General features: G+C 42.3%; 1 protein-coding gene across 7 annotated transcripts in view; it reads right to left on the bottom strand.

The window, feature by feature from the left end:
* LOC105286444 (probable nuclear hormone receptor HR3) overlaps positions 1 to 12602 on the bottom strand; it is a 76773-nt gene that overhangs the window by 44325 nt on the left and 19846 nt on the right. For 2 of the 7 annotated variants that reach the window (XM_026968536.1, XM_026968535.1), the window contains exon 2: positions 8662 to 9495. The exons of the other annotated variants lie outside the window; for them this stretch is intronic. In XM_026968536.1, coding sequence (XP_026824337.1) covers positions 8662 to 8785 — 124 coding nt within the window. In that variant the 5' untranslated portion in view covers positions 8786 to 9495. The remainder of the gene's footprint in view (positions 1 to 8661; positions 9496 to 12602) is intronic. 7 annotated transcript variants of the gene reach the window in all.

The following is a 12602-nucleotide window of genomic DNA, read 5'->3' as shown; positions in this document are numbered from 1 at the left end:
AATGTCACGATTATGTAGTACAAGTTTGAAGACGTTCGATCTTCAGAAATTCGTTACGGAATATTTTTTATTACTCATTTAATCCTTCAAAGTTAACTAACTAATTCCTCAAATATAACATTGCATCATTATCGACATTCTTTGATTTAAAAAAATTATAAGACAAGATATTCATTCATTATATATTAATATAAATTTATGCCATGTTCTTCTGCATGTGCATAATTATGAATATGTATGTATATAATTACGTAAAAATTAATTCAACTTTTTCTCACCGTTCGTATATTAATAGCGATTTTTCTCAATTCAATTACCAAGCGTTCAGGATAGCAAAGAGTATCTTTTTTTACTATTAGCTAACATTCGCTCAATCCACAAGGCGCAAAACTACCAAAGAAAAAATCATGCGTGGCGCACGATCGATCTAGGTCTTTTGATCCGCACTGCACTGGAGATAGATCGACGATCAGTTGCAAGGACGCTGCTAACGAGCCTAATGATACAACGCTCGTACAGGTATGTACGAACGGATAGGTCTAAATCGGTAACGATGCCGGCGAGCCAAGAGATACCCCCCGCGATGTTGTCCTACATCCGATCGCATCGCATCTCGCTCAGATAGTGCAGTCGATCGATGATCTTCCCTTTTCCACATGCTCCCCTTTCTCAGCTTCAATCAATAGTCCAAGAGGATTCCATTTACAAGATAGTTATTTGACGGAATAATTTCAAGCGGGGAAAATTTATCTTGATTAAATCTATCAGCGCCGAAATCTTATAGATTTGTGATTTAAACTAACAAACTGTTATTTGTTAGAATAACTGCATATTTTTTTAAACACTCCGCAGAGCGGTGAGTAAAATTGTAAAAGGAATAACAGAGTGAGATTTCAGCACGGAAACTACCATCAGCATAATCCCGGGGGGTTTTACACCGGTCGTAATACTGATCACGTGAGAGCACCATAACACGGGTGTAAAAGTGTCCGCTAAAAGCTCTCGCGATATCGGGATATCTCGCTTTAAGGAGCTTCGCGCTCGCTCCCAAGGCGCATGCACGTCACTTCGTAAACTTCCTCCTCGAGGATCCCAAGACTCGTCGACGTATTATGTCGGTGATTCCCCACATTTTCAACGCACGAAAGCACAGGAAGTAAAAACTACATTGAACTCGTTCACGTTCCTCGCAAGGTATTACCTAGCTTCTCCCATATCATATCCTGCGATTTACAGGTTCTCGTTTTGCTACGTTAGAAGTTCTAATAAAATCCTTTATTTTTTGCGATTCTTGAACGTGGCAGAGTTTTGAATGTACTTACGTGCAAGAAACATGAGAATGTCCGTATATGAGTTTTCATAAATCAACACTATATTTTTTATGCATTTTCACTTCACCAGTGTTGATGCATCATTGCATGCAGTTAAGCACAAATCTGCTTGATCTGGAGAACAGAATTGGGGAAAGAATGGGCAGATTAAGTATTAAACGTGTCCGGAAATACGAGGTAGGATGTTAAGTCAATAGAAATTCAATTCCCGATTGTAGCGCATATTATTACTTAATTCAATATTAGCGCGAGCAAGATATAGCTTCCTCCGATTTAAAAAGATCTACACCCATACTTTCAGCTAAATATCCTGTACTTTCTGCATAGAATCGATAACGCTTCCGGAAGGAAACGTCACAGCGGCAACGCGCGGGCGGGAACTGGCCGAATTAAAAATCGCGCCAAGGCTCTTTTTTCGCCACCCTTGTCGTTTTACCGTATTTACGAGAAGCTGGCGCTATTCACGAGCTGGAGATTCTTGCACTCCATTAACGCGGAGCGTTTGCATCGACGAGCCGGAAAGCCACATGTCTCTCTCTTTTTCTCTCTCTTTCCTCCTCTCTTGTCACAGTGAAGTAGATATTATAAAACGGTAGCATGGAGCATTGTTTTACATTTCCTCCACCACCTCCCCTGCCTTGCCGTCCTGCCTCCCTCCTGCTCACCCCGCTTTTCATCTTCCAGCGGAGAGAAACGCTTTCGGACGATGCGGAAACGATGCACGTGCGAGCGTATCGACGTTTCGTTGTCGTCGATGACGACGGCGGCAGTGGTGGCGGCGACGCCGGCGTCGGTATCGTCGTCGTCGTCGTCGTCGTCGTCGTCGACGTCGACACGACGAGAAGCGCCCGTCGGTTGCACGGCCGCGCAACTATCGATCTGAAACCCACGCTTCCGTTCCTCCTTCGTCCTCCACCGCCGCCACCGCCAACACCACCACCAGCACCACCACTGCCGCCACCACCACCACCACCGACATCACTACTACCACTCCCGTAACTGCAGCCGCAGCTGCAGTAGCAGCGAGGGTGACGACTACCTCGACGATTTCACGAACGGTGCATTTGTTTACGCGCGCTCGTACACGTATTTTACTCGAAGCACCCGAATTTTGTGTGCTCTTTGCATTTGTTTAATCGCGTGTATTATTTTAGTCGAGACGGCACGCGCAATTTCCTGGTCTGGAACTTCGCGTTTGCGCGCGCGGCGCCCGCAATCCGGAATTAAATTTGCTCCCAGGAAAACACTGCGAACGCGACGATATATTTTACGTTGGGAGCGTAAATGAAACGGGGGAAGTTTTCAGTTTCCCGGCAATTTGTTCTTTAGCTTTACTGAATCACGGAACGAATCTGCTTTAACGGTTCCACGGCGCTGTACGGCAGTTCCGCACTTCCAAATGCTGGTATTAACTGATTGCCTGTCATTGCAGCTGCACGAAATCGATGCGCGGTGATAGTGCGAAAATTGCAATAATAAATATGAAGATAATAGCGACAGAAGAGAGAAGAGGGGGAAGGAAAAGGACGACGGCAAATTGTCGATGCGGTTCTCGTTCGCCACCGTTGCTGCAGTTACATGTACAACTACGAACAGCTCACTCTTTTATTTCTAGCCTCCACTGCTCTTGGATCTCACTAACGATTAATCGTATCATTTGTCCGTAATCGCGAGTGCAGCTAAATCACTGAAATTTATCGCCGGCGATCTTTTTAATGACACTCCCATCCAAGCGCTTCAACATTTAAGTGTCCATTATTTCTCTGGTTTCACCAGCAAAGGCTCGACACCAGCGATGATCCACTTGTGCAATAAACACTACTTTGCTTTCTTAATCGATAACAAGAGAAAAAGAAACTGTGCACATTTGCCCTATGAACACTCCACCCGTTCCTGATATCGATTAAATGTAAACTCGATAATTTATTCCTGAAAATTACCTACCGCTGCCAAGATCAGGCACGCGAAGGATCCGAGAGGTAAATGCTGCAAATTGGATAAAATTAAAGATCGCTTACGTAACGTGCGGCAAGAAAATGGCTCACTGGAGGGCGACCGTAAAGACATAACACGGAGAAGTAAAGCCAGAAACGGCTGCACTTGGCGCGCGCGCGCGCGCGCGAGTGCGTGCAACGATGACGATGACGATGACACGTAGAAATGAGGCGAATTCCGTGTGTGCGCACTGCCTATCCCACCCCACAAATAAATTGCTCCGCGTTATATTTTATTAGCTGAACGGCGGTGCAATTTCGAACGATAATGCGGCGTGCGACGCCACTTCTCGCGCTGCCGATTGACTTTTGCATCGCGGACGAATTATCGCCGCGGAATTGCAAGATAAAACGCGCAACGAGAGGCAGCTCGTCGAGTGGCTTCTCGCAACGCAAGATAGCCGCGCAGCGGTAAACAACTTCCAACCGAAGAATGCATTCGCCGCTTTTTTTCGCCGTTTCAATAATGGCATTATCCCTTTCGCCTGTTTCGTAATGCGTTTCCATGCACTCGCGCCTTCGCGCTATCTCGCCACGTTACTCCGATCGCGGCAGATTAACTGATCGGCGATTTGTTTACGTACGCGTGAATTAATTAGCGTACGCGTGTGCATTAGTCAATTCCACGCGGCATAATTATTGGGTCAAGGATACCTCGGCTTTTTAATAAGTGGGATGTTATAACGCGTTGCTGACAACAAGATTAAACGCTATCACCCTTAACTTCTCCGTAATGATTGTTTTATGTATAGTATTTTTTCGTCATTAGAAAACTATTACACTGTTCCACTTACTTAATGCCTTCGATTAGCACGTTCGCGACTCCGTGTACTTTTATTAAACGATTCCAAATCGGTCCAAGAAATTCACTCGAGCGTCCTGTACACAGGCGCAGCGTCCAATCTTTATTTGCATCTCTATCTTTTTCTCTCTTTTGCTAATCGTTTCTCTTGAATGTTTGCGAATGAAATTTATCATAAGCTCGTTACTGCCTCAGTCATGTAAATATCCCTTGTAGCTGTCACGAGACCTGTCCCAGATTTCGCATAAAAACTCCCATCAATCCGTTCACGTCTACCCCTTCGCGCTCGCGCGCGATGGCGTCACGTCGAAATTCCCGACGACGCGAAAGGGAAAAGTTGGAGGACGCTCTCGCCCGTTTCGACGAAGTCGATTGAGCGACGTGACGCGTCGCGAGACATTGACGGCATTCGGCCACGATGACGGCGACGAACTTTCGATCAGCTTTGTCGTCGGGCATCGGCCAGGCGGTCGGGATATTTTTTCGCAAGTGAAAGCTGCGGCCACGTGAGATATGCCCGTGCGGTGAGCGGTGCCGCGTTTTCGGAGCGGACGGACCGGTTCGAAGGTTCTTCGTTGCGAAATCGATGCACGCCATCGTCGTTTCGCCGCGTGATCGCTCATTTTGCGCGTTACTGTCTTACGGCCCGAATAAATATCAAAATGCCGTGTCGGAACGAAAGGATTTCTTAGGTGGCCGAATAAATATACATCGGACACCAACGACGTAACGAGCATTTCGCAAAGAGAGAGAAATATTTTGTGGAAAATATTACGAGGAAAAAGAAAATGTTTAACAATAAGTATTGAACGATATGATGTACGTTTATTGTATATACTATGTATTGCATGTCATGTGTTATGAGATGGCAAAAATTTGATATTGGATATAAGATTAACGAAAGATGAGAACCATAACTACATCCGCTGGAAATGGTTATTAAATTATAATTTAATACTTCAAGTGTCAGATCAACACACAATTGGCGTTTGTAATGGGCAATTCTGTAAAATTAATAATTTCCACGCTTTGCATCCGGTTAAAGATGAATTTGTTGATCGTTCTAGCGCATTTTATTAAATAATAGTTGAATCTCTAGGAATAATTAATTTATTACTCCCTATACATTGAAATTTTTCGCGTCATGCGCAATTGTCACTTCCCACGCAACATGATCAAAACTTTTTACGTGACACAGTCAAACTTAATCACAAAAAAAGAATACTTTATTAAGAGCAACTTGAAGCTCTTACTGTAGCGAAATAATTAAGTCTTTAATTAGTTCTAAAGAAGATTAAGTGTGCATGCACAATTGATTTTCTATACCTTGTTAAGGATTATAAATAGTCTTTAAAAATGGCATTAAACATTATAAATAGCTTTCCATTAAAAGTTATAAAAAACTTTAATTTCCTAGTGCATTATTTGCAGAGCACCTGGGTTCTCCGCACTTACCGTTCGCTCTGCAAATTTATATTTTCCAAGCATTTTCGTAAAACAAATATTCAAATACGAGATCCAAAATATAAGAAGACTAGCATTTAAAATATACGTGCAATACATAATAGCGTAAATGCATTGTAATTATAAAGCCTCTTTCGATAAAGAGTATCGTCTCATTGTATCAATTATTGTGACGGCAATTACAATTACGATGCTACATTCGCATTTCTCAGATTTCGCTTATTAAATCGATGTATTTTATTTCATTTACTTGATTCATACGCCCACCTATTCATTATTATCCTGTACAATGTTGCATATTGCAGCAAATAAGCTGTGACTCTTTCGGGGATTCCCGAAACAAAAAAACTGGGTTAACATGATTAATATAGCAGTACTAATGTCACATCGCTTAATATCCACGAAAACAAAGATCCGTTACGAAAACAACGTAATGTCTCATAATTGTCTTTTCAGTGCTTTCTCTTATTTCGTTGAAACATTTGATTCATCAAATAAAGAGTGATATTATCTCTGGATAAGCATTTCTCATTTTCATGTGTGTATTGGTGACATAATTCACAGTTGATTGCATCACAAAACAGATTTTTATAAAAATAAAGAGAGATATATCAAGTAGAAAATGTGAAAAGATCTAGCTGATTAGTTACACTTTATGTTGCAAATGCAGTTTATTAAAAAATAGTTACATCTGAAAAAGAATTATTTGCCTTTATGACAAGTGACAAGCGACCCTAATTTTTAAACTTGTAAGCTTTTCTTTTATATAAATTTATGATCTTCCAACAAAACAAATACTTGTAATAAATTACAAATAAAAATTTATGTTTTCCGAGAGAAGAAAATTAAAAAAAAAGAATTGAGAAAAAGGAGAAAAAAAACAGAGAAACCGTGAGCTTCTACTCTTCAGAAACAAGATGTTTGAAGACGTCTGGAAGCGACTTTGATATCGCGGCACGCGGTCGTCCCGAATATGAATACTCGATCGAAACGCATGATGCCGAGCGAATTATGCAAAGCGAAAGTACCCACGTAAGAACGGATTGCGCAAAACATCGTAAGAAGAACGCCCGTGTGAGGCCGACTGGCAATATCGCACGGTCTCGGCGAAGACGCACGAGGATGCCAGAGTGAGTCTTCTGTCGGCGGATTTGTGCCGCCCCCGCGAATAGATTTGTCCTAGGATTTATCACGTCTTTCCCGCGAGAAAAATACGATCTCGCGGGATACGAAAGATGTATATTCATTCCATTTAAATAAGGGAGAGCGATAATAAAAAAGATATTTTAATTATAGATCTGAGAATTGTAAAACTAGCTGTAGAATACTTGCTAAAATTCCATAACACTAATTATTGCTATGGTAAAATTTTTATGCGACTGTACGAAATATTGTGTAATATTATTTTAAGTAACTTAGTGTAGTTATTTGTTATACATATGCAAATGATCTCCGTACGCATAATTCATCTTTCATTTTTATCCTACTGTTTGCACGTCGTATGTTGTAACATATTATATGACGTAATGTATTATGCAAGAATATAGACGTGTTTATCCCGAATCATTTTCATAATTCTGTAATAAGCAAATAATGCGTTTAGACATTTCAACTTTTATTCTCGCGGTTCGACGATCTTTGATCCGTTCTTCTTTTGCTTCACACGATCCAACAATATCCATCGCGATAATTATAAATTAATTACATGACTGACGTTATAATTAACATAGCATAATACATGAGTAAATATATTAAATGCATTATTAGAGCACATATGTAGCATGTAATTAACATGTCACGTACACTATGTTAATGTGCTGCCATTATGAGTCTTTCAGTCCACCCTCTGCTCTGCCTCTTTTCTTTTTTACCCCTACCTACTCTAGCAAATGCGTTTGCCAAATTAGCGGTTTGAACATTTTTTCTCTTCTCTTCGCCTTTCATGTTCACGTGAAAAAGATTTACGCTATGTTTGAAAGAGTCACTAATAAAAAAGAGGCGAATTGTGATCGCCGCGCGAACGGTTTTAACTCGGATCGAGACGATCGTTAATAACACAATATACATATCGAGTGTCGATCATGATGGAGACGACGACCGTGCATTGATTTCGCAACGAATATACCTTTGAACCGGGCAATTGCATTCGCACCGCGGCGATTGCACCAGCGGTACTCGGCAAAAGTGTTCGACCTGTGGTACCCGTAGGCTACGTTGCATTTTTAATACTCTCCATCCAGTCCATCAGTTTCATGTTAATCTAATGAGACATTTCTAGGAGCGACATCGGAGAAAAAACGTGTACTGGAAATACACGTTTAACTCTTATTAGACAGGTGCGCTGTCTCATGTCGCAAATCGGTATGACAAGTCATTTCGGGGATGGTAATTTTTGACACTGATTACCTGCTGTTGTACGGTTTGGATATTAAAACGTAAGCAAACGAACCGGGCACAAATGGATATGCCAAAGCGACGTATAACGAGAGATTTATTACAACGTTCGACGCGCGCGTGATTAATGAGATTTTATAATTCGCGCCGATACGCGATCAGACAGTCCGTTCTATTTCGTCATGTGGATGATGTATGAGTCTAAAGGGTTAAAGATCGAGTATCCCAATATGCGCTTCATCGTTACCTCGACAGAAACCCCGGGATCTAGAAACGATCACAAGCATCACCGAGTACTGCATAAGCAAGACGTTCAAAAGCTTCTGGATCTCAACGCAACGTTGAAACGGCGTTTCAAATGATCTCCAGAATCACGTTAATTTACCCAACTCCGCATTTCTTTCTCTGCGAAAGCTAAACGATCTGCTAAGATTCTACTAGATGTTGCTGAAATGAACTGTAATTCTCGTTTCCACGACTCAACTCAAGTTAATTCTGAGTTAGCGTGGCTCGCACTTTCTCTCTGCTTGGATTATCGCAGATGTAATGTAGATTCCAACAAGAAATTAAGTCAGTCTGCGCTTTTAAGTGGCACTGCTCGGGACATATATTTTACACTGAGATCAACTCTTTCCTCTCTTTTCCACGTGCTCCGTAAAGAGCTGAAATCCTTTACCTTTTATGCTCCCTGACGAGGTGTGCGGTGTCTGGGGCGCGTGCGAGGTCAACGGCAACGGCGAGCCTGAGGAGGTCGCGGAGTGTTCCAGCTTGGAACTCACCGCGCTCCACATCTCGAACATGTTGAACGCCGTGGTGACGGTGACGTGGGCCGACGTCTGCCAGGCTGATGCCCTGCTGTACCACCGGCCGCCGTTCGCCGGTCCGGCGTAACATCCGCGGCCGTGTAACCGCGTTAATCCCGAATGCGGTTCTCGGACGCGTCGTTCGCAATCGGGATCGACTCCACCACCGTCACCCTTCGTAGGGCGATCTGTCTAGTAGCACTGCGCGACGCGTGACACTCGCGATCAGTCTGTCTCGTCGCCTTCTTCACTTCACCACCGGTTAAAAAGTCCTTCAAGTTCTCTTGTTCCCTCCGTTTCTTTTTCTTCTTCTTTTTCCTCTTCTGCTGCCTCTCCACACCTCCTTCGCCGCCTCCTCCACGCCACCCCAGGACGGTGCAGCGTGACACAATTTATCGTATACTATCACTTGCCCTCTCGATCCTTGTCGTCCTCGTCCTCGTCCTCGTCGTTCTCGTCGTCGTTGTAGTTCAATGGCAGCGCTCAATAGTGCTCACATTAGTCGCCTCGAAGTCGCAGCACACCCAGTCGGGTGCTCGTCGTGGTCGTTAACGTCGTCGCGCTCGCTTCGTTTGCCGTTATCGCGGTCGTTCGCGCGCACCCCGTAGCCGTTGTCCGCGTTGTAATCGTCGTTGCTGTCGTCGGGGATCGCGCGAGCACCCAACAAGCTGACATGGCTCCGTTGAACTTGCCTCCTCGCTTCCGATCTGGAAGTAAATCGCCGTCGCGCCAATTGCGCGAGAACCGTTTTACATGCGATGCTTTCGTCGTCCCTACTTCCTTGCGTACTATAATCTCGGAGCTCAAATGATTGCTTCAAGAAATTAAAAGCATCCCTGTTACGATATATTATTATACAATATATTATATTTACAAGGGAGCGAAATTCATCCAATTAGCGGACCATATCGCGCGGGGATCAGTACAGCAAAATTGATTTCAAATAAAAAATTTGAACCCCAATTTTCAATTTATAATATGACGCGTTTCTCGTGGATTAATCCGGGAAATACGCAATCGCTATTCCAACTTCGATTTTTAATCGAATTAATTTTTTTATAAAAAGTATATATTATATCCTCAAATTTTCGAATTTTCACGTGCGTTCTGATCAATCGACCAAAGTGCTACTGTACTTTTCCATTTAATGTCTTTTTCAATTTTCTTCGAGATGTGAAAGAGGGATAATCGATAGAAAGCATCAAATATAATGTCAACTCATTCTTTCGATCGGCGATTACAACTTCCGTCGGATCGTTTCGTGCTCGTACCTCGTTTTGAGTGGAGGAAGATATTAGAATTTTGCCAGACAGCGAATTGAGATTCGCGGAATTAACGAATTCGCGGAATGGAAGAAAGCTCTTGATACATTATAAGGATTGCGACGAATTATTAATTAATAAGAACAACTAATCTATTCGTAGAAACACCGACGTGAGGTCTAAATTGTGAGACATTTATGTAATCCTTTCGAAAGTTCCTGTGTCGACTTTCTAAAATGGAAGAGCAACGAAAACAGCTGCTCTTCCGAATAAAGACTAAAACGCTAAACTAAAATATAATTATGACACAGGTAATAAGAAATAAATTAAAATATTAAATAAATTTAAATTATTCTTCTGCAATCAATGCCTGCGCAATATTTCATAATCAAATCCTTTGAAAATATTTACCAACTCAATATATAAATTTAAAAAACATCAAGTGTTTCAAAATTAAAAATAATAAGCACTTGTTTGCAAAATTTGTAAGTGATAGCTTTTAAATAAAATTCCAATAAAAAGTGATAAAACAAAATAATGCAAATCATTCTTCGAAATGTAATCGTTTCTCTTCTCTCGATGAGAAGGACTTTATTCTTTCGCCATCAAACTACTAGAAAACTATAAAAACATCAAGAAACGTAGTTGTTTTTCTGGGCGGGTTTTTCTGTTTCAAGCAGCGTTAGCCAATGTTATCTTCGGTATTTGATCATTTAAGACAGAAAAGGTAGTAGTTAAGAGTTAAAGTATGGGATTTAAATGGCAGGTGGATAAAGCCTGACGACACGTCATCAATCCTGTGCAATCGATCCGCTTGACACGAAAAAGTGCCCGACTCCTGGTGCATCGATTCTGCATTTCCACGCACCGCGATGGTTCCCCTTTAATCCCAACCGTTGCAAGCAGCAGCGGAGAGCTCGCGCCGAGGGAAACCGCGCGTCGCTATCGAGCGACCACCGGCCGAGCTTGCGAGTCTGCTTCACAACGCCGACCACCCACTCATACAGGGTGTCCCAAAAAAGATGTATGCTAATTGAATAACTTAAAGAAATTGGGGAAAATGTAAATAGAATCTCATAATTTTGCTCAATTCTCGTTTCTTTTTGTGCGATCCTGAAATTTTATCGTCGCGCCAATGTGAAGCTTTAGTTGATCAAAAGCGAGAATACATTACATCTAAATTTAGATTTATGTTCCCGCTATTGAATAATACAAATATTTTATGAAATAATAAATAATTTACATACGAAGATAAAAATACGCGAAACAGTTTGAAAACTCTAAGGTTCATTTTATGGTTGAAGAAGATGTATTCAGAGATGTAAGAATTTATGGAAATGCATGTGAGAACTTTCGAAAATCTGGGTAGCTAATCATTCTTACAAACAAATGCGAGAACTACTTGTATTAAAGATTGTCGACTTGCAATCATATGGGAAGCGTTGCCCTCAAGTGTATACTGAAATCACCGTTACTTATGAACGCGGTAGACGTCTGCGAACCACAATGGAAGGAGAAAATCGCGAAGGAAGAGGATGGAAGGCAGAAAGTACAAGAGACGGAGGGAAAGAGGGACAGGGCTCGCGGTACCGTACGTACGGTTTACGTTCCCACTAGCCTACTGACTCGATGCTCTCCCTCTCAAACTATCCTCCTCGTTCTATCTTCCCTTCGCTTTAGCAACGCGCCTCTAGCGCATCTTCTCGATCAGCGAGAAGAGCGCGTTGCGTCCGACAGAACGTGAGGCAACGATGAGCAAATTATTCCCAAGCCAACTCAACTCGTATAATTTTCTTGCGAGAAGTCTGTCCAACGCAACAATCTTTCTAATGAATTCCCATTCTAAATATTAATTGTTTTTCGATAATTCTTAATTATTTTAAACGGTACAAAAACGGGAAATGCGATAATCAAATGAAATTAATATAGTTTAATAAGCGAGAAATAAATTGTTACCCGAAGTTATCTTGTTCGACCGGCATGCCGTACGTTCCTCCGGTAAAGTCAGGTGCAGTAAGTTACAAATGTTATCAGAGAACCACGCAAATAAAACCTAAAAGTCGGTGAAGTACGGCGTACACGCGCGGGCTCCCGTTCGCTCGTGTGAATTACTTTCGCCCTGGGGGGGCATCGCATCTTATTTAGGTCGTATACATCGAGGTATACTTCGGTTCTGGCACGAGCGTGTCGGCGGCGTTATTACGGCATCGCCATTATCATGAGAGGAAGAGAGAGACAGAAGGGAGAAAGAAGAGGAAAGAGAAAGAGGGAGAGGGAGAGAGAGAGAGAGAGAGAGAAACGCACAGGTGACCCGACCGTGTGCACGCGACTTGCACTTATCCCCACCTGTCGCGACCTGAACAGCTTACATTAGATACTTATTTCGTGTACGCGATGGAGTCCCAAATAACTGTCGCACCTGACTCTCTCGTTCGATCTATTTAAATAAACGGTTCCATATAGCTCACAAAAATTTGTGGGCGTTTTGTAGAAACGCTATGGGTCCATTAAAACTATCACTGCAAACCTAAGTGTGTTACATAATGCACTTT

Source organism: Ooceraea biroi, chromosome 3 (genome assembly GCF_003672135.1).
Source record: "Ooceraea biroi isolate clonal line C1 chromosome 3, Obir_v5.4, whole genome shotgun sequence".
NCBI classification, from domain to species: Eukaryota; Metazoa; Arthropoda; class Insecta; order Hymenoptera; family Formicidae; genus Ooceraea; species Ooceraea biroi.
The sequence above is the reverse complement of the archived record's forward strand: the minus strand, read 5'-3'. Positions and strand labels throughout refer to the sequence as shown.